Source organism: Coturnix japonica, chromosome 18 (assembly GCF_054131305.1).
Source record: "Coturnix japonica strain WE chromosome 18, WE-NBRP24, whole genome shotgun sequence".
Taxonomy (NCBI): domain Eukaryota; kingdom Metazoa; phylum Chordata; class Aves; order Galliformes; family Phasianidae; genus Coturnix; species Coturnix japonica.
The window spans coordinates 13,254,089-13,280,345 of NC_140680.1; the positions used below are offsets into that span (position 1 = coordinate 13,254,089).

The 26,257-nt window shown below is 51.2% G+C and overlaps 3 protein-coding genes across 7 annotated transcripts in view; 2 read left to right on the forward strand and 1 right to left on the reverse strand.

Annotated features, from left to right (window-relative positions):
- ECSCR (endothelial cell surface expressed chemotaxis and apoptosis regulator) lies at positions 1 to 16,685 on the reverse strand. Of its 2 annotated transcripts, none has more exons than XM_015876364.2 (11): positions 16,578 to 16,685; positions 8,617 to 8,658; positions 8,348 to 8,398; positions 7,069 to 7,182; positions 6,659 to 6,709; positions 5,373 to 5,420; positions 4,705 to 4,803; positions 3,533 to 3,631; positions 2,935 to 2,971; positions 2,036 to 2,135; positions 1 to 1,521 (listed from the first exon to the last, which is right to left on the reverse strand). In XM_015876364.2, exons 1-11 carry the CDS (start codon positions 16,633 to 16,635, stop codon positions 1,513 to 1,515), a joined length of 708 nt encoding a protein of 235 aa, XP_015731850.1. In that variant the 5' UTR covers positions 16,636 to 16,685; the 3' UTR covers positions 1 to 1,512. The 2 variants fall into 2 exon arrangements, with proteins under 2 accessions (XP_015731850.1, XP_015731849.1); XM_015876363.2 differs by having other exon boundaries at positions 7,069 to 7,185.
- On the forward strand, positions 13,590 to 20,638 carry SMIM33 (small integral membrane protein 33). Of its 4 annotated transcripts, none has more exons than XM_032447487.2 (2): positions 13,590 to 13,726; positions 19,467 to 20,038. In XM_032447487.2, the coding sequence occupies exon 2, from the start codon at positions 19,483 to 19,485 to the stop codon at positions 19,888 to 19,890; it is 408 nt and encodes a 135-aa protein (XP_032303378.1). In that variant the 5' UTR covers positions 13,590 to 13,726; positions 19,467 to 19,482; the 3' UTR covers positions 19,891 to 20,038. The 4 variants fall into 4 exon arrangements, 3 of the variants coding, with proteins under 3 accessions (XP_032303378.1, XP_032303376.1, XP_032303377.1); XR_014935675.1 differs by lacking the exon at positions 19,467 to 20,038 and adding an exon at positions 17,827 to 17,936 and having other exon boundaries at positions 13,598 to 13,726; XM_032447485.2 differs by lacking the exon at positions 13,590 to 13,726 and adding an exon at positions 17,850 to 18,033 and having other exon boundaries at positions 19,467 to 20,638.
- PCDH12 (protocadherin 12) overlaps positions 20,632 to 26,257 on the forward strand; it is a 10,931-nt gene continuing 5,305 nt past the window's right edge. The window contains exon 1 of the mRNA XM_015876255.3: positions 20,632 to 25,950. Coding sequence (XP_015731741.2) covers positions 23,200 to 25,950 — 2,751 coding nt within the window. The 5' untranslated portion in view covers positions 20,632 to 23,199. The remainder of the gene's footprint in view (positions 25,951 to 26,257) is intronic.

Here is a 26,257-nt window from a genome sequence, read left to right on the forward strand (position 1 = left end):
TGGTGAAAACACTGCGTTTATTATGCTGAGCCCTTGGTGGTGTGCTGCAAAGCACGGCTATCTTTAGCACTGCGTGCTCCAGTAACCAGCCCGTATCCATCCTATAACATTAGATCGAGGTAAATTATATGTTTCATTGGGCTGTGCAGGGGATGTGTGCAGTGATACCTATTTTGCCTGCTTGGATAAATCCTTTTTCCTTGATTTCACAATTTACCTTCAGGGCTGATAGATTTTGATGCTCGTGGTAGGAGAAATCAGTTTCTCACCACACTGCTGCCAAGTAAATGAGGTGCTCCAAGGTCTCTGAGTCAGGAACTGGTAGAGCTTGAAGCCAGGAGCCTCAGGGAGACAGGCAGGGGGAAAAGCAGTTGGAGAGTCAGTGCTTTAGTGCATGATGCAGCTGAGATCTCCAGAACCTCCCAATAGAGCCTTGTTTCCACTACAGTCATTTGGAAGCTGGGTATTGATGGCTCCATCACTCCCATAGCTCAGCTGACAGGGCTGTATTTTGCAGTGGGTGAGTAATGATTGGCAGCTGGTTCCTGGGGTGAGCTGTGGCACTGTGCAGGTTAGCAGAACACTGTTCTCATCATCACGCTGTGGATGCATCTGCACTACCATAGCTGTGGTAGTGGGGGTGCTTGAAACTAGGAGTATCTGCTGCTCTGGTCTGTTGGGAAGCTCTGGGAAAGCAGCAGTACAGAGGACTGAAGCTCTCCCAGCAAACTGAGGCTGCTGAACTTCAGGAATTGGAGTATCTCAGCATTTTGCTTATGACCACTCAGACAAGGTCCTGGCAAAGCAGTGCTCTTGCTTTTGTACTTCAAACAACTTCTTCTTCTTTGCACGTTGAACTTATGGGAAGATACCGACCCATCTGCCTGAAGCTCAGGTATTAATAACGAAGCATTTAAGATGGCAGTCTGCATTTCAGCAGCACCTTTAATTCACGGCTTTCCAAATGCTTTGCAGACACTGGTTAATAGACCCTCACAACGGCCCTGTGAGGCAGGTGGGCATGGTCACCCTGACTGTGCAGACGGGGCTTGGAACAACTGTGCTATGATTTGACCTAGCACTTGGGTATTTAAGTCCTACTATGCCTTCAGCTTCAGACCATGCTTTCCTAATGCACAGGTTTAGCTCAGTGGGGGTCTACGCTGATTAACTGTCTGGCAAAGCTGTGGCTGTCTGGCACAGACTGTAAAGGCCATTAATCTAAGACAGCAGGTTTTTAGCTGAGTAGTTGGTTCCTTCATACTTCTTGCTGCTGGAATGATCTGAGGGTTTGAAGGCCTGTCAAAAATGCAGTTAGATATCAGCCGTGGAGTATGTCAGGCTGTAGCTGGAGAAAGCCCCGATCCCCCCTAGATGGGGAAAATACTGTAAGTGTATTGAACAGAAAGAGCATAATAATTTATATATAAAGTCCACCCTTGTCCTTTCCCCAAAGGAAAAAAAAAAAGCTTAGAAATTCAAGCGTCATCTTGTAGTTCTGGGTTGTTGTCTTCATAGCACCTGCAAAGAGAACAAAATGTGGTACCTCAGCAGCCTATTTGGGCTGGCTAAAGAAATTAAGCAATGTGGTCCCTCAAGCCAAGTCTAAGTGTGAGTTTAGTCTTAAAACCAACCACGTTATAAATTATTCATTTGGAATGGATCTGAGAGGACTGATGGGAATGTGCTCCTGCATCACCAACAGCTCTGCAGAGCAGGAGTATATGGGAAGCGTGGACTAGAGCAGGGAGCTTGACTTCAGAAAGGTAAACCTTGTCTCTAAGTGTAATGTCTCCAGCTCTGTATGGAACCCATAAGTATGAAATATTAGAGTTCAAGCAGCTTGGATAAATCTGAAATGGGCACACAGAATTCAAGCTCATTAGAACCTGGATGGACCTGTAGGAGCTTCCTGGTAGCTGCTTGTTGCTACATTTCTGAAGTAAAGGCAAAGGAAATATCTCAAATACATGCCCTTTTGCAGCAGAAATATTCCCCAGCTTACTCTCTAAAAAGCAACACTTAAAAGGGAAACCTTTTCTGATGGTGGGTAAGCCATGCTGTTGTTCATATTGATGTTCTTCATGGAGATCAGAGTGATGCTGTTATCCTTCACGCTTGTGCCTGCAGAGCAGCTGTCGATGAGAGAAAGCATTAATTACTTTCTAAATAAGAAGGGAGTTTCTCCACACAGTGAGATAAACTAACAGAGCTGAGGCTGGCTGGGATGCAGGGACCAGAGCTGACCTCTGAAAAACCCTGCTCCCTGCATCCCCTGTATCTTCCCAAAGAAGAGATATTACCCAGATGGGAAAGGATAGGGAAGTAGGAGCAATGTGCAATGATAACTTCTCCTCTTTTTAGGTCCCTTCCAGCTCTTGCTTCATGATGCTTTCTGTCTGCAGCTTCTCTATTTGGGCAGCAGTGATTCTCTGTGGGGTTCACACAGACCATTCTCCACTTGACATTGTTCTTCCAAAGGTCTCTGTACCGAGACCCCTCTTTATCCTATTTGTGCCAGGTAACAGCAACAGCGGTACTGGCAAATAACTGGGGGTAGGTGGGGGACCTGGTCTGTGTTTGCTGACACTGCTCTGAATTTCAGAAGCCCAAGGTCAGATCTCAAGTCTGTATCTAGGCAAGAAAAGACAAGCAAACTCCTTTTTGGAAGGTGATGAACTTTCACTGGTACCGGCACAGCTGTGAAATGGGGACCCTAAAAGCTGAATTTCTACCTTTGACTCCATCAGAGGCAGGATGAGGTTTGCCAGCACTCACTGTGTTTTTCACCTACTTCAGAGCCCTGATATGCTTTTATTTTTCCTTTCTTTTTTTCCACCTGATGTAACCAAAGTTGCTTTTTTCCCCTGCTAAAATTAGTTGTGCAATAAAACACAATATTCCACAGGCTATGAATGCTGTGAGCAGCCTTACCTCTCCGACACCATGGAGCTCCCTGGCTTCTGTTTGTCTGGAGGGAGAAAAGCAGTTGGTGATGTGCAGGTGAGAAAACATCGCGGCTGTGCAATAAAAAAGTCAGCTGTATTCTGAATCGTGTTGTACAGGGTTAGAAATGAAATCCACACGAAATCAGAGCCACCACTGGATATCTGAGAGCTGATCAGAGAAAACGCTTCAACTAATTTAACGTTATACAGGCAGGAGTGAATGCTTCGCTGCCTGTTTAATTGCTGGCACCTCCAGTCTTCTGGCAGTTACCTGCCTTGCTGTAGAGCAGTCTTGCCCTCTAGTGGGCAGTGCTTAACGGGAAATAGGATTCGGAGGGAAAATCGGTGTCAGAGTGTGATTTCTGCAGGAAATCTGCACGCTTAGATGCTTCAGATACAGCAAACTTCATGCGGTGTCCTTGTGCACATAGGTCTGGAATGGGGCTCCAAAGAAGCAGTCACACTCCATTCCTAACTATGTGTTTGTGTACATGTGTGTGCCTCCATCATTTTGGAGTTGCCAAATGAACTTAGAAAACAATGGCTTTTTGATCAGGGAAGGACAGGCAGCCTCAGACAAATACCTTCTGAGTCCTTGGAGCGATTGCACTTGAACCTCAGGCTGACCACGCTGACGAGGATGATCACAACCACAACCAGGATGACTATGAAGCTGATGACACCTGTGGATGGATGAAGAAACCTTCTGCTATTGATCTAATAACTCTCCTGTCTGTGGCTTCTGGGGTAGTGCAGGGCTGGGACTCTCACTGTGATTTGTGTAGGAAATCAGTGTTTTCATTAAAGCAAGCACGGGGCGTAATAGGTAGAAAAGTAAATAGTTACTGGAGTGAGTGACCTAATCCAGCTTGTGCTTTAGCTTCAAAGGGTGTGTGCCTAGTTGATAAGACAGTGATAGGAAGGCAGAGGTCAATTGATTATATTGCCAATTAATTAGACTTAACATGTCCCTATTGCAGTTGAGAAATCTTATCCTAAAAGTATGTGCAGTCAGATAAATATGTAATATAATGGAGAGAGATGAGTTATTGACTTTGAGCAGCGTTAGCTATCTCACGAACCAGTGGTCAAGCACAGATTTGATTTTGACATCTGGCAACTATCAGTTAAACTGTGCCTTGTTAGGATGGCTTTAGAGCTCTTAGCAAGACAGTACAGCCCAAAGAAAAGTGGGTATCTTAAATCTACCCTGTGCCCATCTTTAAAGCCATTGTCTGAATAAGTTATGGCATCTCTTGCTCCATCCTTGCACAATCTCTGAATGGTGTGGAGGAGTTGGCTGCTTCCTGCTAAGCAGGGTGGAAACGTACAGGGAAAGCAGTTTCGTGGGGCTGGGACAGAGCTGAACAGGCTTTCAGGGCTAAAGCAAAGTTATCTAAGCTTACAGGAAGGTAAGGCATTTATTGTGTTCCCTTTCAGGGAAACCAGGGCATAGAATGGCGTAATTTCTGCCCAGGTCTGGCTCTGGGAAGAAGATCCAGAGTTCAGCCACAGCCATGACACACTTTCAGACTCCTTCCTTGTTAGGCTGGATATGGCTAAGAGTGTTTATTCCCTGCTTTATTACTTGGTGGTAACAAGCCTTTTTCTCAAGAGTTTTCCCTTGCACTCTGAAATCTCCAAGATTGGGCATGGAGAGTGAAACTGGGGAGAGCTTCTTCAGGGCTGAGTGTTCTAACCTGCATGAGTTGACAAAACAGGTTCCCTCCTTTCCCCTGGTTGCACAAGACCTTACCGAAAGCTACCACAGTCAATGGAGACTCGTATTCTGTTGGAGTAGGCACAGGCAAAGAGACAGAGATTTCCAGTGCTGGGGTAACAGTTCTTGAGGTGCCTACAAGGGGAGAGGAAATACCATCATATAAAACCTTCCTTCCAAGATTGGGAAGAAGATTTCTAGCAGAACTACATGGTCTAACTCGCACATGCACTTTAGTGAAGAGAATAACTGGGGATCATGGGCAGCCCCACCAATGTGAACATCCTCAGTGGGAATCAGATTGCATTGGTGTGGCTCTGCTTATCAACAATCTGAGAAAGCGATTCCCCACCCACAGGCTTTTCTGTTGGGACAGCAACAAGGAAGCTGAGCATGGCAGGTAAAGGACTGATCTGGCACGTCTGAGGAAGGAGCTTGTCCTGCCTCCCCATCTTGCAGCCTTTTGCCACACTGTCACCTTTTCCTGCTGTGACTCACAGCCTCTCTACTCAGGTGTGACATGTAACCCCAGAGTGCTGCAAGGCTTTTGAAGGGCTAGATGGGATGGCTAACAGCCATCGGGTTCTTGTTATCTCTACATCATAATGTCTGAAAATAGCAGTGCTATGGCATTGCTGTTGGCTGTAAAAAGGGCCGTGAAACATCTACTGATGCCTGTTTCTATGAGAAAAAGGAGAAGGCACCTTGAGTTGTTGCTGCTGTAGGACTCTCACTTCTCTTGGACTTTTCACCTGTGCAGAGGAAAAGCAGAAATGAGTGTTGTCCTTGAATATCACATACTAAGCAGAAGAATGAATGTCGTGCTGGAAAGAGAAACAGGGAATTCAAATAGTCCTGTCTAAGCGCTCAGTTTAGTTTCTGCTATCACTCATGCGTTGTTTTGGCAGGTATAGGAATTAAACACTGGAACAGCGAACTGGGAAAGCTACAGATTTACTATTGCTCATAAACAAACAAACTGGTTAGGGGAGGCAGTTCAGAAGGACATGGGCATGGATTGGCTGCTTGGCTTGTCTGACTTGAAGATGGAATTAGTGGGCATGTCTTGCATGCTGTTTTATCTAGAAGTAACCAAGCTAGGTCGAGCTGGGTTAACTTGCCCAATATGCAGCGCAGCTGTGGCAGCACAGAGGTTGTTCAAACGAGGGCTCCAGCATCTTTTCTTCTTTCCCCATCCCCTCCCTCCCAAAAGCACTGTTGGCCAAAATAGGTACAGCCCAGAGGGGTGTAAATCAGCTCCTGGCAGTGGGGCACAGGGTGGGCAGTGGTGGAAGTACCAAATTGAACTGGTTAGAAATCAGTAATGATGTGGAGTTGTGTTGTTCTCTAGCAGTCACCAAACCTTGTGTTTCATTCTGAAAAGTGGAGGACAGAAGCTTTGTGTGCTGATCCTGCCGTGTGTGCCTCATTCCTGGGAAATGCAGGGTCTCACACGACAGGAGCTCTGTGTTTTGGAAGCATCAGCAGCGTTTCTGTAGCTGAAGATGTATGGAGCTTTTCAGCTAAAGCAGGGTTATAATTAATAGCAATCTGCTGTGATGCTCCTGGCCCCTGGCTCAGCTGGGCACAGACACGCTGCGTGGACATCTGTCAGGCACGGCTGACCACGGGTTTTTAACCTTGTGTGAGTGAGGGAAGATCTGAGAGGCAAAGCAGTTTTTCAGTCTCAACCATTGTGGGGCTGAGTCTTTAACAGAGAATCAGACCAGCTCCCAGATTTCAGTCTTCCCACTTATTTGGATTCTGCCTCCAATCTGAGAAAACTCTTCCTGAATTCTCTAACCTTTGCTTGAAAGCCAGATTAAACAAACCATCAGAAGCAAAAGGATGCAGAGGTGATTCTGGGTGGTACTAAGGGCTCAACACCAAGACAGAGCAGTGCTTAAATAACCTGCACCATCTAAATAAAGCAAGTTAATTGATGTGAAATTGTCTGCACCCATTGTTGGTCTATAAAAAAATAAGGTACCTGGAGTTGATGGAGTTCCTGCTGTGTTTCTGCTTCCACTGGACTTTTCATCTGGATAAAGAAAACACAGCAAAGGAGAATTAGCTTTAGAAGCTGCCGTTAGTCATGCTATGGAGAACTGTTGCTTATAGGCATGAACAGGAGGGGAACTCCAAACCAAAATCAAGATGTCCAGCTGCCACGTCCAGGCTGTGCACATCCAGCCATGTGTATTTGGTGAGCTGGAATGAGCTGCTTTTTCAGCCAAAGCTGAGATGTATTCAAAAGAGTCTGCTGGTGCATTGGTAGCACAGTGCAGACCTGGGGAGGGGGTGGATTTCCAATGCACCCATGTTTGCGTGGATGAGAAAGGATGCATAGAGAGGTCCCACGTGAGCAACAGTTGGGGTTTTCCTGCCTTGTGTACTTACCCTGTGCAGATGATGTTAGCAGGGCTGGAGGGCTGGAGGAAGATTTGGTTGTGGTGGTCTGGTCCGTGTGAGTGAGATTCAGGTCAGCTGGGGCTGCTGACTTCACTGAAGGCTCTGCTGAGTAAAAGCAGCATTGCTTTAAAGAGCTCTGCTCAGAAACTGCTCAGCGGGGGGCATTCCTTCTGCAGTGCGCCCTTGTGCTCTATGGGAGCTGTGGGGTAGCAGTTAGCCCTGCTGGAGGAGTCAGGGTTTCCATGCTCTGCCATTAGCTTTGCTTCTTTTGGCAAGATTGGCTGTGTGAGGAGGTGCTGAGCTGGCAGAGCTTGGGGTGCACGCAGCCAGCCTGGCTTTCCTACCACCTCTTTTCCTCACTTAGAAAATGAAGGGTTTTATCTCAAAATAAAGATAGTTTCTTTATGTATTTTATCACTGGATGCTAACTGGCTCAAGCTGCCTGGCACCCACGTCTTTATTTGCTCATTATGTGAAATGCTAACTTCCATGTTTCATTTTGCTGAGATGTGTAAGTACAAATCCTTTACTTCTTGCAGCCTGGAGGCTGACATCTTCCTCAGCCACGTACTGGAAGAGCCAGAGCATGAATCCTGCAGATCCACAGCAAGATAGCAGGGGGAAAGGTAAGCTGTCATAGTTCTCTCCAAGAAAAGCAGATCACCAAAGTGGAATCTATAGGTAAGTTACCCATCCAGGCTTGTGGCTTTCCAGTAAAATGAGCAACGAGTGAAAATGGTTTTAAGCTTTTCCCTTATATCCAAATGCTTCACTGAAATGCTGAAATGGGGAATCATTCTTTTTCTTTTTCCTGCAAGGCACAGCAACAGAATCTGAGACTGCTTTGGGATCTTTCTCCTTTACTTTTAGGGGTCTCTCCGTATGGGGATCTCTTTCTAAGCAGAGAGAGATCATTCCTTGTTACATTCTCCTCCTCAGGGAAAAACAGGAAACACATTGACCTGTTGTGTGGGAGGTGCTGAGGTTATGTGCAGATCTGGAAAGCAGTATTGAACAGTGAGTGTAATGCAGGGAAACTCCTCTAACAATGGCTTAACTGCTGGTACTTCCTTTATGACACCCAACAGCCAAGGCCAGACCTGGTGTGTGAGGCTCTGTGCTTACATATACTGGGCACCAAGCTCTCTGTGCATTAAGGGCTGCCCAGCAAAGCAGTGATGCCAGGTAGTCACAGACATATGCCATTCTTCTTCCCTCTGTGGGGGATTACAGACACTCACAATCCTTCCCTGTTGGGTTTGTTTACCTGAGGTATTGTTCTCTACTTCATGGTTGCGTGTTGCTGATTGAGGTTGATCTGTAACACAAGCAGAGACATGCAGGTGACATCCAGACATGCCACATCACTGCAGGAAGGTTTGAAGGATGGGCCAGAAAGGGGTTTGACCCACAAGAATGGAAGGGGGTGATGGGAGCAAGAGCTGTTAAGGGAGTGGCCTCTCCATTTGCATCCCATATGGGCATGCACACCCATATCCCAACAGATATTTAATCAGATCACAACCCAGAAGGTACCTGTGACATTGTGGATGGAGGAGTCTGTGGCAGTTGTAGTACCTGAAATGGAACAATAGAAGTGTTAACAATGTCAGCCTGTGACCATGACTTGCACCAGTGATGTTTTCTTTAAGCTTCAGCTCCTGGAATCCCATAATTAGGCAGGTGCCAATTAAAAATGCAGCCATATAAAGTGGGGAAAAAAGAACTACTCAGTTCCCATACTTGGGAACAAGGACTGCAAGATGTAAATACAGTTGATGCTTGAATCAAAACCAACCGGCTTAACTTTGTTGTCTGCCATTATTGAAACACACATCCTTATTGTGTAACATTTTGATATGGTTATTGCCTGCGATAGCAATGTTGTCTGTAGCTAAGACGCATGAAAGAAACTACATTACAGCCACAAAACCCAACAGAATCCAGCCCTACTGGTGATCCATCTCACCAGAGACCCACAACAGCTGAAGGTTCCTCCAAGTTTTGGACAAAAGGGGTCAGCAATAAGGACTGAGTCCTCATTGCAAGAAGTGAGGACCCATGGGGAGATCCAGCAAAGCAGCACAGTGCTTGTGTGCCTGCCTGCAGCCAGATTCTGTCCTCCTGACAAGCAGGGCCCATCTCACCTGTTCTCGTGCCTCTTTTGTGAGCCTGCCTGCAAGAGAGCTAATCTCCAGGCTCCCTTTCTCATCAAAGAGAGGATCAGGCACTTCTAAATCCCCACTGATCTGATCTATTTTAGATCTGTGCTATACAGGGAGAGGAGCTGCAGCCTGCCATGTCCTGTCTCTTGCTGGGAGCTGTAGAGGTGATGTAGGCCATGTACATCACGGTAGGTGCCTGCGCTGTAGAGGTTCTGAGAGAGCTCAGGTGAATGCCCCAGTGTTGGTGTATATCTGGAATGGGATCTGCATGTGGGGGCCATCATTGCTGGGCTCAGAGCTCACCCCACAGGCACTGTCTGGCTCTGGCATGATTCTGACTGATACCATATTTCTCATGCAACCGTCTTGGACCCGTAATTGTTTTTTCCTCTGAGGTTTTATGACAACGATCCCAGCCAAACAGGAACCAAAACATCATGTAAACCACTGAGTACATAATAAAACATAGCCTCTTTCAGTTTGGGGTTTGGTTATGAGCTTGGCTTTTCAGAACTATTCCATGCTTTGCTGCTCTGGTTTTCTGGACTTCAGGTTGGTGAAACATGTCTTGTCTAGTCCATACAGGAGAAGGGGAAGAGGAGATGTGATTAGATCTTTAATTACACAGAGAGGAAGAGACTAATCTGATTTCTGCATCCATTGGGAACAGGATCAGAAAACAAGGACTTAGACTGCAGCCAGAAAAAGGGGGGCAATAGGAAACTGTCTTGACATAAGGGTAGTGAATGGCAGCGAGTGATTGCGTAGGAGAAATATGGGATATCCTTTGCAGCTTTTGAAGAGCAGCCTAAATGAACAGCAGTCTGGTAGTGTAAATGGGAATTACAGGCAGATGCAACACCATTTACTGAATCAACAGCACCCCAGGGGAGGACGAGATCTTCTGGGCACACGGTTCTCCTTAAAGAAGCAGAGATGCTTCTTTAGGGGAAGAGGAATGCACCCCATTGCAATGTGGGATGCTGTGGGGCACTGACCATTGATCCCAATAGCTTGTCACGCTCTCTCTTTGGCACTGGTTTTCTTCTAAAACATCTTTACAACACAGTTACTGGGTACTGGTTTGCACACACCTTAAAGTACTCTGCAGACAGCAGAGATGATCACGGGGCCCCCATCCTCTGGTACCTGCCAAACTCAAACAGCTCATCCTTCTCAGACTTCCTTACAGAGACCATCTTGTTCCTTCACAGGGAGAAGTAATTGCTTGTGACACATTTGCTTCTTGAAGTTGTCATAGGCGCTTTTTAGTGTACACGTAACATGAAAGCATCATCTTTGTTGAGGAAAAGGGGGGGACAAAGGCTTCTGAGCTGTCAGTTTATTTTTGGTGTAACTGAGAAGAAATCTGAGAGCTCAGCCTCTAAAGATGGGAAGCACCAGGAAAAAGGAGCTGGCATTACTGCCCTGTGCTGTGATGCCCTGCACTATGAAGCTCAGGATCTCTCAGTGCTGAAATGAGAGGCAGATGTTCTCAGTACTTTTCAACCACTCTTCCAGCTCATCCCTTTGCTGACCAGCTCCCCCCTGAGCGCTGCCTCATAAAGAGTCCTCAGAAATCACTGTGCCAAAATAAACCCTGGGGTCCCTGAAGTTCTCACAGCCAGGAGCTGCTCACCCAGGTCTGCTGCATTGGAGCTTTGCTGCAGAGAAGTGCCCATCTTGCTACAGAGAGGCCAAGGGATGCAGAGCTCCTTTTAGCACTTGGCTCCGTAATAAATGGCCCTTCTATAAACACAACAGCGTGTTGTTTCAAAGCAAAGCACTCCTGGCTCTGACTTCTGGCCCCCGCTTTTTGTTACACCTTCTCTGCCAACTTAAATAATCAACAGCCCTGCTTTGTTTGGTGTTTTCTTCCAGCAAAGGTGCTCAGCATCCCGCTGAATGACTGCAGACAGCTGTGTGCACAGCGGGGAGCAATGCGAGCTGTGCCATGGGGCTGGGCAGCAGGATATGGGCACAGCACGGTGCCACAGCTCCATGGGGACCCCATTGCCAGTCACACCATGGTGTGACAGCAGCTGGCCCCAGCACGGCCCCACTCCCCCCCGTAGCACAGTGGCTAAATAAACAGTTAATGACGATATGCAGCACGCAGCCAGCACAGCTGTAATTGCAATCAACATCAAAGCCATTCAGGCGACTTCTTGCTGCTGAGCAGAGCTGTTTGTGGAGTGTTTGGGTGCCAGTGATTTACAGAGGGATTGTGTGTTTCTAGGTGGGGACGGCGAGTGTGCTGAGCGATTTACAATGGGAAATCATGCTTTCTGCTCTTGCTGGAAAGGGAAACTCCTGATTAGTGACCAGAGCAATAGGGCTCCGGGGAAACACACCGAGGCTGCAGATGCATTTTGTCTCTCTGACTCAGAGCTGGTTTTTTCTTACTTAATTCTTAATTCTCAATAAAAGAACTTTGGATTCCTTCTATTTGCTGTAGTCCTTCTAAAATGCTGGGAGCACAGGGCCTGTCCATGGCAGCTGAGAAGTTCCCAGAGCCATACAGCTGGATTCACATAGGAAGGTCTCTGGTATTAGTACAGAGATACCAGTCCCATCCATTCAGAACCAATGGGGGGAGGGACCGTCTGACCCCTGGTGTGTATTGCTGGGCTCACTGCACTCATCTCCCATTGCAACTGGGGGGAGATCTGATGATGCTCTGCCTCAGCTTACTGCATGTCAGGTTGCCCTAAAGCCTGCATGGTGTTGCACAGGCTTGTTGCACCTCTGCTGGCAGCTTATATAAACAAAGGCTTTCAGGAAAGAGAACCAGCCACCTGAAATTAGACAACAAGACAAAAATATGCTGACCCTTAATGCAAATGCAGCTGTTTCCTGGGTGAAACGCAGCAGCTGTTCAAGCAGCAGAGAGCAACAACACCAAACTGTTATCATTTTTTTTGCATGAAAGAAAATGCTGCATTGCAAAACCTGGAAAATGAAGAGCTCTGCAAAAGTCTCAGTCCCATTTTAATAGGTATCCAAGAAAAGGTGCCTCTGCCTGGCAGGTCTCACAGGTTGAGGCAGAAAAGGTGGGGAAGAGAGGAAAAGTGTCATTATGCAGACTTGATAACTGACAGTCTAAATTAGGTCCCAGACCCACAGAGGTATTAAAACACCTAATTCTCAGCTGACATTCGAGGGATTTGGCAATTCACTGCTATGTGGTTCTGAATGGTAATGACTTGGCCAAAGTGTTACAGAAACTTTAGAGAGGCAGGAATTAAATCCAGATCTCATTGGGGATTCAGAACCATCCCAGCCTTTCTCTGCCCCCCGAGGGCTGCACCCAGCGCTGGGCATCCTCTGTGAACATCGTGCTCTGAGCTCATAACCAGTGAGCTGCTGTGAGCAGGTCAGACTTCTTGTGGAAGGCAATTAAAAACCACTTGAATTTAGAAAACAAGCCATAAGAGAAACAATGTGGGGAAACCACATTGAACGGAATGGGCCCTGTAGCATCACACTGTGTCAGTGTGCTTTCTTTTTTTCCTGGCCTGTGCCCTCTGCATCCCTCTGGGCACTTCTCTGTAGGGGTTGGGAAATAAACCTGCTCCCTACAGGCTGCTGTGCTGCAGCCCTCCCAGCTGCCTGCTTCTTTCTCCACAACCTGTTTGTTTCAGAATGTTGCTTTGGTATAGATGGGGAGAGCAGGATGAAGAAAAGCATCACGAGTTGCAGGCTGGTTTAGCACTGCTACTTTCACACCTTAATTAGGCTCTCAGCCAATGCCCTGCTGCTGTACAGGTCGCCTTGCAGGTGGTCCTCATTATTTTGTAGGATTTAGTTCCTAACCAAACGTGGTGTGTTCCAGCTGGTGTGGGAGATCAGCTGCTGAATTTGCTCCTGTGCTGTACCTCTGGCAGCTATCAGCAGAGCAAACAAATCACCACCCCCTGCAGCAGCACAGCCAATGTGATGGATCAGGGTAGGTACCTATCAGGCACGTCTCACTACCCCTCATTCATGGAGGCTCTCTGCCAGTTTATTCCCCTGTTTTCTCTTTCCAAGTGCTCTAAGATTTCCCCCACGTTCACACCGGCAGAGCAGGGTGTTGCTGTAACAGCCAATCTGTGCACTGTTTGTGAAGCACCATGCAGGAGTGGGATCTGCTGGATGGGTTCAGTTCCCACCTGGTGAGCTGGGAGGTGAGGTGTGTCAGGGGCTGGTGCCACAGGGAGCTCCCCTAGTCCTCATTCTTTCTGCCTTCTCTGTACTCAATGATCTTTAAGGTCTTTTCCACCCTGAGCGATTCTATGATTCTCTTCTCAGGTCACCAGCCTTGAACCTCAGGGGAGTGGTTGAGGGGCAGGTGAAGCACTCCCTGCCCAGGTGCATTCATTTTCTCTGCATCAGTGCTAAGGAGGTACCTCCCTGCTGCTCCCTGGAGCACCATGTCATGCAGAAGAGGCAAGTAAAGCTTCTTGACCTGGCAGACTTCATCTGGCTTCATATTTTAGGTGAGTGACCAGGATATCAGTTATGTGTTATTCCTAGATTCCAAAGCACTCCTTGAAGGAGGTCTTTTTATTTCCCTTATCTCTTATCTGGGGGAAAACAAGGCATAGGAGTGTTATATCACTGTGTTAAGTGGCAGGCACAACACACAGTGGTCCTTGGTCCCCCTCCACTGCACTGTCACTATGGCATGCTGTTCTGATTGCTCTGACTCCAAAGTTTTTTGCAGCTCTAGAGTTACTTCTGGGCAACATGAATGTGTTGAACTGTGTGCCTGGAGCTGCTTGCCCAGAGCTGTGCTGCCCATAGAAATGTGCATAACTTGCAGTAATGCCTGATGGTGGGAGAGCTGGGGGATGCCCAACTTGCATCTCCTCCCTCACTGGGAACTGCTGGTTGCTGTCCCAGCAGTGGAGGGCTTCCCCTGGAGCTTGGATGGACACACTCCATGGTTCTATGTCACAGAATTACAGGATCATAGGGGTTGGAAGGGACATCTGAGTGTCATCAAGTCCAACCCCTTACTAAAGTATATTCCTTACAGCTGGTTGCACAGAAAGGTATCCAGATGGGCCTTGAATATCTCCAGGGAAGGAGACTCCACCAGCCCTCTGGGCAGCCTGTTCCAGTGCTCTGTCCTGCAAAGACCACTGCAGTCTGAGATGGCAGAGGCTCCTCTTTTATACTGAAATGATTCAGCTGAGATGTAAAAACAGCCCATAAGTCTACAAAAAAAGACTAATGGGGAAATTGCTTTTTGCTGTGTTTGGATCGTGCTGAATGGGCCCATCTGTAAGTGGGGTAAGGAGAGCTCCTAGGCTGGGCTTGGCAGTGTTAGTGCTCTGCAAGGCACAGATCTTCCTTCTCCAGCCTGGGCTTAAGCCCGTGTGTGGGTTTTCCCAGCAGGAACCTTCTTGTCTTTGGGTTACCAGCAGTGTCTCCTGCAAGGACACCTGTTGCTGACTCACCTATTGTAAGGAAACATAATTGCTGGAAACGGTCCCCAGTTACTTCTATCATTTTTTTGCAGTGTCATCAGCAGTTTCATCTTACTAGAAGGGAGCAGTTTGTTTGGTGAACAAACACTTCCAACCACTCCTGGTTTCTTTTCCTGGTACACCAGACAGGGCTGTGCTGCTCTGCCTTTTTTGGCCTAAAACCCCAAGTTCTGCTCTTATTGCCTGAGGAACAAGATAGCACGAGCTGTAAGACTCAATTCTAGAGTCTAGTGCTCGATACTTGTTAGGATTCAAGTCCTGTCTGGGAGGTCTCCTGCTAGCTGGATGTCTGCCCTTTAGCTGCATCCCATGGTTTGGATCATACTTATGGCATCTTCACTGTGGCATTATCCATTCACTCACTGACTGCAATGCAGATAAGGAGAGCAGCAGTCAGAGGGGAAATGCTGCTGGGTTCTCCTCGGCTTGAAGGAGTTTTTAGGTGGAAAGATTTTGCCTGGGAAATGCCTGCCTGTCGTAATGGAAACTGTTCATAGGAAGAGTCTGTTTGGATACATTTTCATTAAGTGGTTCTGGGGGATGAAAAATATGTTGGAAGAGCTCCAGGACTTCCCACTTGAGAAATTCCACAGTAAGAGCAGCTGAACCTCATTAAAGCTTTGTTACAGTTACTTCTAAAAGAATTAAAGGACTTAAAGAAGGTCCCCAGGGCCTGTGCGGGGACAGGTACAAGTTCATGGCTATTCTGACCAACTTTGCATCTCTAAAATGTTATTTCCACCTCCTCAGGTGCAAGGGGTCCTCCGAGCTGCTCTGTGTCATTTAAGGGTCCTTCATTCCCTTCAGCTGCCCATGTTTTGGGAGTGGTGCTGCAGACTGACCTGTGCCCCTTGCTCTGAGCCTGCTGCTTTGCCTTTTGCAGCAGCTCAAGAACCAGGCCATGTTAATGACTTTTCCATAGCGCCAAAGGTGAGATGAGAATTATGACAGTTCTGAGCTGTTGTATCGGTGGTGGTATGAAGATCTGAGGCAAAGCACGTGATGATGTTTAAAGCTGGTTCTGCCTGAAGCCAGAGAGGTGCAGCTGCAGCACAGCAATGCTGCTGCTGTTTGCAGGTGCTGGCCAGGCTGGCATCATGCAATGAGAGCAGCCCCTGGCCCATCACATGGAGCAGGATGCAGAGGGCAGAATTCCCAAGCCATGTGCCCAGGACCAGAGCAGGGACTACCAACACAGGGGCCATGACCCATGGACACCTTCCATGGTTTAATGATCAAAGCTTTGGATCCAAGACACATTATTTTAGCTGGCTGACTATTAGAAGCAGCGGTGATACTGCAGTATCCAGCCCTCCAAATGCCTTTAAGCTGAAAGCTGCTACAGCTGTCACTGACTGCAGGATGGGGACCTGTCACACTTCAGCAGGAGCCTGGATCCTTGTGGTTTGCTCACTGCATCCCACACTGTGAGCGGAGGGTGGCAGAGAACTTAGAAGCAGAGTTATAATGTATATAATGTACTGTGTGAGTCGCAGTGCCACGTGCTCATCGTGTTTACATCAGCAAGAGGTGAAATTAAAGGTGAGGAAAATGTCCCATATTTTTCTAAGTTCCACCTTCATCCTCAGTTGATGTAAGTCACTTGCTATAAAATGCCTCAGTATCTCAGTGCCTCAACAGAAACAATCCCTTCATTAACCAGGAAACAGGTCCTGTTATTTCAGCACAGTCAAATAAACCTCGCAAAATCTGCTGGGGCCAGATTGATCCCAGCACCCTGAACGTTAAGGCTGAGCTCTCTGATGGCAGCTGCTTCATCTCTGGCTGCTTCCCTTTGCCACCCACCTCTGGGCTCCCCAGAGCTGCCCCCCACCTGTGCCCCGTTGCTCCTTACCTCTGAGCAGCACGCAGCCAAACAGCCACAGGAGCGGATGGAGGGCTGGAGCCAGCATCGCGGCGTGGAGCTGAGCAGCCCTGCAGAGGCTCTGTCCATCCCGAGTGTGAGAGGGTGAGGAGAGGTCTGCCTGCCTGGGCTGATTCTTGCAGAGCTTCCTGTTAAAGAATAGAAGGAAACGGGCTGAATCCACAGGGGAACTGTGTTTTTTAGTCCATTATGGTCAAAGAGGATATGAGACATCGCTTACCGACGGCAAAGGAAACCTCGCCATCGATTTGTTGGGGAATTTGGTTCTCATAAAGGGGGAGAACAGAGGCACAATGGGCCTTCCTGGCTTTGGGCATTGGTAGCTTCTGTATGGTGCTGCTTTTTGGAGATGTGTTTGGAGCAAGTGTGTGCTGCAGGTCTGGTTCTGCTCCTCATCACTCGTTAGGGCTGTGTTGAGCTGTGGGAGCTGGTTCTGCCATCCCACCTGAGAGAGGACAGCTTAAAATCCCCAAAGGGGATTTGGAAGTCACTGTAGGGGGACGGAGAATCTTACAGCTGGAGTCACCTTGTGCTGTGCCCGTGTTTTGCTCCTCTGTGCAGCTCCAGTAGGGCTGGGCACTGGGATGTGCTGGTTGTGGGATGCAGCTGTTTGGGCAGCAGCAGCACCCTCCCAATAGCGTGAACAGCACAAAGCAGGCTCCAGCCTCCCCTAACCTGGTTCTTCAATGGAAAAGGGTCCCAGCTGGGCTGACGGGTCAGGCTGGCAGCAGTCCATTCCATTCCCAGATGGCTGCTGGCAAGGTCTGATTCTCACAGACTAGGACACTTGCTCTGGCAAGGTGCAGAGCCTTTTGCTGCCTTACAAAATGCCCTACTTAGGAGAAATGGGGCTGTCCCTTTGGCAGCCTGGGGGAGGCTGGACACTGGGGATGGGTGTTTTGCCCTGGGCCATTTGTCACAGCTCTTCCCAGTCTCCAGGGGCCACATCCAGCCCCTGCTGCAGCCCTGGAATGCTGCAGAGCCCCAGCTGTGGGCATTGAAGCTGCACATTCTCTATGTGTCACTGTACAGAGGGCATTGGGAGATCCAGGTGCTGCTCACAGGGCCCTGCTTTCTGCAGCCAGGAGGTGGGTGCAGGAACCACGCAGGGCTCAGTACACACACACGAATCCATCAGGCCCTAAGCTTTGCTTTTACAAAACCTCTGTGAGCAGCCTCCCCCCCCACAACCTTTATTTATTTTTTCCCTCTTGCACAGATGTGATGCTCAGAGGTTACGCTGTAGATTAAGGTTTTACTGGATCCTGAGATGAGTGCAAATTCCCAGATGCAGCAGCTCTGATGTGCAGCCAAATCTCTGCTGGAAGCTCGCTGGGCTGGGTGGGGGACGGGGCTTCACCCACCCTGCAGTGCAAGGGAAGGATGGAGCAGAAATACTCCAGGATGTTGTGCTGAGCAGGAGCAGGTAGGACGGTTCTGTTCTGGGATGGGAGTGTGGGGAGGTGTTTCATAACAGCTTTGCAAAAACAAATCATAGAATTATTACAGTTGGAAAAGACCCCCAGGATGCCAAATCCAATGGGCAGCCCAGCACTGCCATGCCCACTAAACCATCACCTCGAGTGCCAAAGCTCTGTAAGATCCACAGCTCGTGGAATAGCAGAGATACCATTTATCGAGTTGTGCAAAGAGCTCCCGGCACAGAAGGGCGATTTTGAGGCTAATTTCTAAACGCGAAAACATTTCAACCCAAGTCAGGGAAAGGAGGGGGGCTTCCTGCGGTTGCAGAGCCGGGGCTGCGCGCTCCGAGGGCCGGGAGGTTTTCGGTGCCCGAACAAAAGCCGCTTGTGTGGCAGGCGGCAGCTCGGCGGGGAGAGCGGAGGGAGCTGCGGTGTCACCGCACATGGCAGCCGGGCGTGCTGATGTGGCACGGCGGTAGGTAGGGGTAGGGCAGCACCTCGTTGTGGGATGAGCAGGCGCTTCCTCCTGCGCTGGGAGCCCCGGGCGTGACGTGGCAGCTCGAGGTGAGCCCGGCCGCCCCGCAGCACCTTCCTGCGGCTGCTGTGCTGCCCTGCCCCGCTGGAGGTGATGCTTCCCCCGGAGCAGGACGCCCAGGTACCCTGGGGCCGGTTTTCTCTCTTTGCTTTCCCTTGCTTTTCTCCCAGCTCTCTGCCCTGCCTGTCCCGAAGATGCTTTGGGAGGGTTGGGCCTCCCACGGGGTTCGGTCTGGGGTTGGCTCTGGGAATGGGGGAAGAGGGAGTGGTTGGAGTCTCCCCCTCTAGGAGTCTCCATCAGCCGTGGGAGTGGGGAGAGGAGACCCCCCCACTGAAGGTGCGAGATGTAGGGCAGTGCCTTCCCACTGTTCTCTGCTGCCTGAATGCTCACTGTCCCTGCAACACAGATGTGAGCACCCAAATTTACTCTGTCCTGTGAGACTGGGGGAGGGAACACGCAAAGACAGCCCTGTACCTCAGCAGCCCACTGGGACTGTGCTTCTGCCAGCAGAAAGATCTCGCTTGGTCATGCTGGGCAGCCAAGTGTAGGTTTTGCTCATGTTTGGTCTGGTTAAAGCCCCTGGGTGCCACTGCTCACAGTGCTGGGGTGTGTTACAGTGCCTTTCTGCAGGGCACGTGGTTGGAATGAGCTCTTATCCTGGCCATATCCAGTCTGGAGCTGCATGTTGCTCTGTGGGGTTTGCTCAATGCCCACAGTCCTTATCTCAGGCTGAATCTTTTCCCTGCACCCCCAAACAAAGGGCATCCAATGCCTTATTCCAAGATTCCGTGCTTGGGGAGCTGCATGTGCAGCTACAGGCAGGAGCTGTGGAGCTGAGGGCAGGAGGTGAGGACATCAGACAACCCCTGTCTGACAGTAACACCTTTCCACCCTCTGTCCTAGGTCACCTTGCTCAGCCATGAACACCTCAGCACCCAGCAGCCCGCTGAGGCACCCTGAGCCCCAGGATGCAGCTGCTTTCACTCCCATCTCCGTGGTCAGGAGCATGACAAAGAAGTCTGATGCCCTGCCTGTCATCTCAGCCATCGTCGTCATCTTTGTCCTCCTGGCCATCTTCATCATTGTCGTGGTGCACTACGGACCACAGCTCCGCACCATCCAGATCACCCTTTACCAGGAGCCCATGCCGCAGGACCTGGATGATGGGGTGCACCTCATGGACTGGAGGAAGCTGGGCTCCCAAAAGAAGCCTGCTCAGCCTGGGCAGTGGGAGCCGGGTGGCAGCCTGAGCTGTCAGTGCTCCTGCAGGCACCATCTCCCCTGTGGGAGCATCGAGCCCAATGTCATCGAGATCACGTACCTGTAACAAGGTTTGGGCAGGACCCAAGGGAGAAACAGTGACTGGGCTGTTGGCTCAGCCCAAGACTGGCTGGTTCCTGCACTTTGGGGTCATATCAGTCTTCAGATGGGCTCAACTGCAGTGACCCATCATCAGCCCTGACACCCAGACCTCTGTCAGCAGGCAGTGTGCAGTGCAGCCAGGCAATGACATTGGTGTTTGATTGCCCCAAGGCAGAGCTGGGAGTGGGTCATCCTGCGTGGGTCAGCGTCAGAATCCTTTCTGGTTTTTCTCACCCTGGTTTCACCCACGCTGCCTGGGAACAACCAGGAGAGCTGCCTCGGTCCTCTTTCCACCCGGGGAGTGCCGAGCGAATGCTCAGCCCCTTGGCACAAGCTGGAAGTTGCATCATTTGGAATTGCTTTATGGGTTAGGGATGTTTTCACATGGTGTCCTCGTTATTCTGTTTGTGTGGCACAGGAAAGCCACCTGTCCCACTTTTGCTCCATGCCACGGCCCTGCTGCAGAGCTGAATGCTGGCCTCCCTCCTGCTGGCCCTGGTACAGCTGCCTGCAGAGCAATGTGAGCAGTGATGGGGATGGGGCAACAAACTGGGGCTGCTCCCCATTCCCCCGGGTGCTGGATGTTTCTGACCTGCCTGATGCTCTGGCTCCCTTCAGCTCATGTATTTCCAGCTTGTTTTACCTTAAAACAAAGTAGCGGTTGGACTTGTTGGAAAATGTTGGTGTTCACAATAAAAGTAATTTATATTTTCCTTGTTGTTTTCTCTTCTGATTTTCTCCTGTTTGTTTTCCAGAGGTGTCAGTGCATTTCCAGCTCCCCTGTGTGGGTAAGATGTGCTGTTTGGGCTGGAACCCTCTGATAGTCCCTGCTGTAGGATCACAAAATCGCTCAGTCCAAGCATAAACCCGAAGGATGGCAGCACAGAGTTATGTGTAACTCAACACACCTGTAATTAACGAGCCCTGAGGAGCTCATGGCCTTGCAGGAGCAGCTCTTTAGGTGATGCCTGTAGGTTGTGGTGGTCCCAGTGGTCACCCACAGCACAGGTGAGGATCCAGGGGTTGGGCTTTGGGAAAACTCTCTGGTTTGTGCTGTGTGTGGAGTGGGATCACCCACGAGGGACCATTGCTTCTGTGGGTTCAAAGCAGGGATTGGTTTTGATAGAGGCTTTAATAGAGAAACAACGGGAGCTTTGCTCGCAGCTCCCCCTAAAGGACAACCTTGGCACCGAGGCGTCGCGTTTGCAAAGATAAGACGAAGAACCACTCGCATATTCATAAGGAGGAAGATAAAACGGGTAATTATTACTAAGGTCATCGATCTGCATCTGCTCAGGGCTCAGTGATGTTGTGACACGCTTTGGCCCACATCTATCACTTGTGCAGGAGGAGCTGGGGAAAACCCACCTTTCCAAACTCATTGCCATTGCTCAGCTGTGTTCAGCTCTGCAAATAAAGCCAATTAACCGGCAGTACAGCTGCTGGTGGGGCTCACTCTGGTGTATTTGCTCTGTGCTCAGGTTCCCCCCGCCCAGCCCAGCAGCCTGAAAGGTGCTTTATGGAGGATGGAGGGGTGGCTCCTGTTCCCAGGGCAGGGGAACTCATCTGGGCTGGCACAGTGCTCTCAGCTGTAGGGTTTGTGTTTGTTGGTGGTGTTGTGTGGGGCTGGAGGTTGGACTCTGATCCTTGTGGGACCCTTCCAGCTTCTATGAGCTCTTCCAAAGGGATGGGGAAGATCCATCTTCTGAGCTCTTTCTGGAGTTGCTGGGAGAATTTATCCTCAAACAAAACATGCAATTGGAAGGCTACAGCAGGGATTGATCCAATGTGTCCAGGCTGGGTCTGCGTGGTGATGTGCAGCGCTGGGATGGAGGAGTGTCCTCGTGGTGGAGCTTTGAGCAGCCAGGCTCTCACACCAGTGAATGGCTTCTGCATCCACTTCAGGCACGAGCAGCATCATGCGGTGGCTGAAGATCAATGCAGCAGCTGAGCAGAGCAGGTGCTTACCCTGAGCTGTCTGTGGAGGGTGAGATGCAGCCTCCCAGGGGGAAGTTCTGGAGCTGCAAGTTGGCTGTGAAGGTCCTGGAGCACCTGCAAGCTGGAAGCTTGCCAGTGGGTGAACAGGAAGCAACTGCAGGAGGGGACCTCATTCATTTTGAGCATCGAATCTTACGCTCCTGGCAGCGCTCCTGGCAAGTCCCAGCTCATCGCCCACTCACCTTCTCTGCATTTCTTTGCATCACTTTGCTTGCCACGCCATGACACACAGCAGCTCCTGAGACCACGCTGACCCCAGCAGGAAGCAGCTCTGTCCCTCCCCACCACCCAAAGCCACCCGGGGCTGCGGGACATCCTCTCCTCCCACCACGGGCATCCTGAGAGCATCCCTGCTGACAGCTCGTGGCTTCTCCTCCCTTGGCCGTGGAGGAAGCCACCGCACAAAGAAGGGAAATGACTCGGCCAAGGTCACCTGGATGTGGGGCTGAGCCCAGCATCACAAGTCCCGGTGCCATGGCTGAGCTGCACCAGTCTGTACACTGCACTGAGTTTCTTGCATTGCCAAAAGTCGTCCTTGAGCACCCAGGGGAAAATTGAGCTCTGATGCACATAAAAAGCCACGTGGTGCAAAATATGGACACACTGACCTCAAAATCAACAGAAAAAAAGCAGAGGAGTGAGGATCACAGCTGTGTTTGGACAAATTATGATGAATGAGGGCAGGTAAGAAAGACAACAGCATGGATGATGCAGAAATAGATGCCCATTGTCACCTCTGGGCTTTAGAGAGAGCTTCCCCAAGCGTGTATTCCTCTGCAGACAAAGAGAAGGATCCCAGTTTGGTAAAACAAGCATCCGTGTGGGTTTGGTGTTGGCTCCAGGATTGGGTGCAGGAACTGCCCACTCTACCAAATGCATTTTGCAGGTGAACACAATGGCAGTCCCTGCAGGCTGGAGATGAGGAGCACTTCCACACCTCACAGACCCCGTGGCCTGCTGACCCATGAGCCCCCACCCCGCCGGCACTGTGCCGAGCTGGGCCTCCCTTTTCCTGTAGGTGGGGTTTCCAGAGGAAGCTCAGCTGATCCACCTCCCACCGCCAGACACCACTCCTGCCTGCGGTGGTGGCCGACCCCACTTCTCCCTGTTGGGATGCTCCAGCCCAGGATGCTTGGCCACCCATCCCACGGCGATTGTAAGGCAGGGGACAGGCTCCAGAACCCCTCACTCTTTCTTCTTCTACCCAACTGGTGAGTGGCAACAGGCAGCACGTGAAGACACGGCATCTCGGTGTGCACCCTGAGGTCTGTGTAGGATGCAGAGGCAGTCGGGTGAGCCCACGGCCACTTGCTGGGCAATGGGCACCCTTGGTGGGCTGCTGCTGCTGGGTCGCTCGGCTCTACAGCTCCGGGCTCTCTGGTGGCTCCTCTTCCTCTCTGCCGATGCACAGGAGGTGGCCACCATTACGGTGCAGTACCGGCTGTTCGAGGAGGTGCCGGAGGGCACCGTGATAGGGACGTTGGCTGAGCATTTTGAGCATGGAGAAAGTGGTGAAATGGGGGAGAACTTCCGTCTGCTGCAGAGCCCTGGGATGTTCCCTCTGCATGTGGAGAGTGGGGATGGTGAGCTGAGCACGGCTGGGCGCGTGGACAGGGAGCAGCTGTGCCGGCACAGCGATCCTTGCTGGGTGTCCTTTGATGTGCTGGCTGCTGAGCAGCTGGCTCTGATCCACGTGGAGGTCCAAGTGCTGGACATCAATGACCATGCGCCACGCTTCCCCACTCCTGAGCTGGAGCTGGAGATGTCAGAGAGTGCATCGCTGCAGATGCGCATCCCGCTGGACCGAGCACTGGATGCTGACACTGGCCCCAACGCACACTGCTCCTATGTGCTGTCCCCCAGCGAGCACTTTGCACTGGAAGTTGTCTCCAGCTCTGACGGCACAAAGCACGCTGAGCTCGTGGTGGTTAAAGAAGTGGACAGGGAGCTGCACTCCTTCTTCGACCTGGTGCTGACGGCTGCTGACCACGGGGAGCCACCTCGGTCAGGTACCGCTTTGATCAAAGTCATTGTCCTTGATTCTAATGACAACAGCCCCGTGTTTGCAGAGAGCTCACTGGTGGTCGAGGTTCGGGAGGATGCTCTGCCTGGGACACTGCTGGTGATGGTCACAGCCACCGATCCCGACCAGGGACCCAATGGGGAGATCGAGTACAGCCTCAGCAAGCACGCACCCCCAGAGGTGCTGAGCACCTTTGGCATCGATGCCCGCATGGGCAGCGTGATCCTGAGGCGCCCACTGGACTACGAGGAGACCCACACCTACGAGCTGGATGTGCAGGCCAGAGACCTGGGTGCCAACCCCATCCCAGCACACTGCAAGGTGCTGGTCCGGGTGCTGGATGTCAATGACAATGCTCCCGATGTCCTTGTCACCTGGGCAGCACGGGCACCTGTGCTGTCTGAGGCCGTCCCCAAAGACAGCTTTGTGGCTTTGGTGACAGCCAGCGACCCTGACTCGGGGAACAATGGGCGCGTGCACTGCTCCCTGAGCCCAGGGGATGGGCACTTCAGGCTGAAGCAGACCAACAGCCACAGCTACCTGCTGATGACCAATGCTGTGCTGGACCGGGAGCTGCGTGCTGAGTACAACCTGACGCTGGTGGCGCGGGACCAGGGCGAGCACTCCCTGGCAGTATGGAAGCACCTCACCATCTGCATCAGCGACGTCAATGACAACGCTCCTTCCTTTGAGAGGACCTCCTACGAGCGTGCCGTGGAGGAGAATGGTGATGTGCCGGCCTTCCTGCTCAATGTCCGTGCCACCGATCCTGACCTGGGCTTCAATGGGAAGGTCACATACAGCATCCGGGACTCTGCGGTGTTAGGTCTGGTCTCCATTGATCCCACCAGTGGGGACATCACTGCCCTCCAAGCTTTTGACCATGAGCAGATGAGCAGCCTGGAATTCCTTGTGACTGCAGAGGACGGCGGCCACCCTGTGTTGGCCTCCAATGTGACTGTTCGGCTGGAGGTACTCGACCGGAATGACAACGCACCCGTGGTCACTGAGCCACCATTGGTGGGAGGCATGGCCAAGCTGTCCGTGCTGGTGAGTGCAGAGACGGGCTGTGTCTGGGTGACCTCTGGCAATGGGAGTGCCACGGGGACAGTGTTGGCCAACATGTCATGCTCTGACACTCCTCTGCTCTTCACCATAGTGGCCAGAGATGGAGACTCCGGCCGCAATGGGGCTCTGCGGTACGACATTGTGGGTGGGGATGGTGCGGGGCTCATGGTGCTGGACCCACTCTCAGGACAGGCCTTCCTCAATGCCAGCAATGCCAGTGGGCTGGCTGGCACCCAGCGAGACCTGACCATCCGCATCAGTGATGGCGGGGATGAACCCCTGCACACCCAGGCCTGCGTACGTTTGCTCTTCCAACGCCATGGAGCCTTCTCCAAAATGTCATCTGGGGGGCTGGGCTGGCTAAGCCCACCTGTGGTGGCCGCCATCTGCCTGGCTGCTCTCCTGGGCAGCTGCCTGCTCCTTTTGGCCCTCACCCTGTCCCTGCGCAAGAAGGAGAAGAAGGACGGCATGGCTTACAACTGCCGGGAGGCAGAGGATGCCCACAGGCAGCAGCAGCTGAAGAAGCCACCCCGGCAGATCCAGAAGGCTGACATCCACCTGGTGCCCACACCACGGGGCCGGCCCTGGGGGAATGAGCCCCAACAGCCCAGCATGGAGGGCTCCCCGCAGCCTCCCCCACTCCTCACCCCTACTCTCTACCGGACCCTGAGGAACCAGAAGGTCTCCAGGGACTCTGATGAGGAGCAGGGGATGTTCACCCTCCCCATCGTACAGCGCCAGCCCTGCACATCTCATAGGCCAAGAAACAGCCCCACAGACGTGGTGGGGAAGCTACCACCTGAGGATCCCCCGCTGTCAGCCCCGCAGCCCCGGCCGCCCCAGCACATCCTGCGCAGCCTGGTGAGGCTGTCACTGGTGGCCCTGGCAGAGCAGAGCCCCAATGGGGAATTCGCTATGGAGTCAGCCCCTGTGCAGGTAGGTGATGTCCCATAATCTGTAACAGCCATAGAGACCCCAAAATTTGCCTTGTGGATGTCTCCAGGACATGTGGGGAGTGGGAGTGACACTGGGAGGGGGACAACCTATCTCCTAGGGAGGGGACATCATACAGGGATGGTGCTGTGGCACAGGGGAAGTGCTGGGGCCAGGTGGGCTGTGAGGACCCTTGTTTTGCCCAACATGGGGATGCCAAGCCATCTGCAGGAGGAGGAAACGCTATAAAAAGGTGGTGTGGCTCAGAGGGGACGTCCGGGCAGGAAGCATCTTGTCCAGTGTTTGCAGG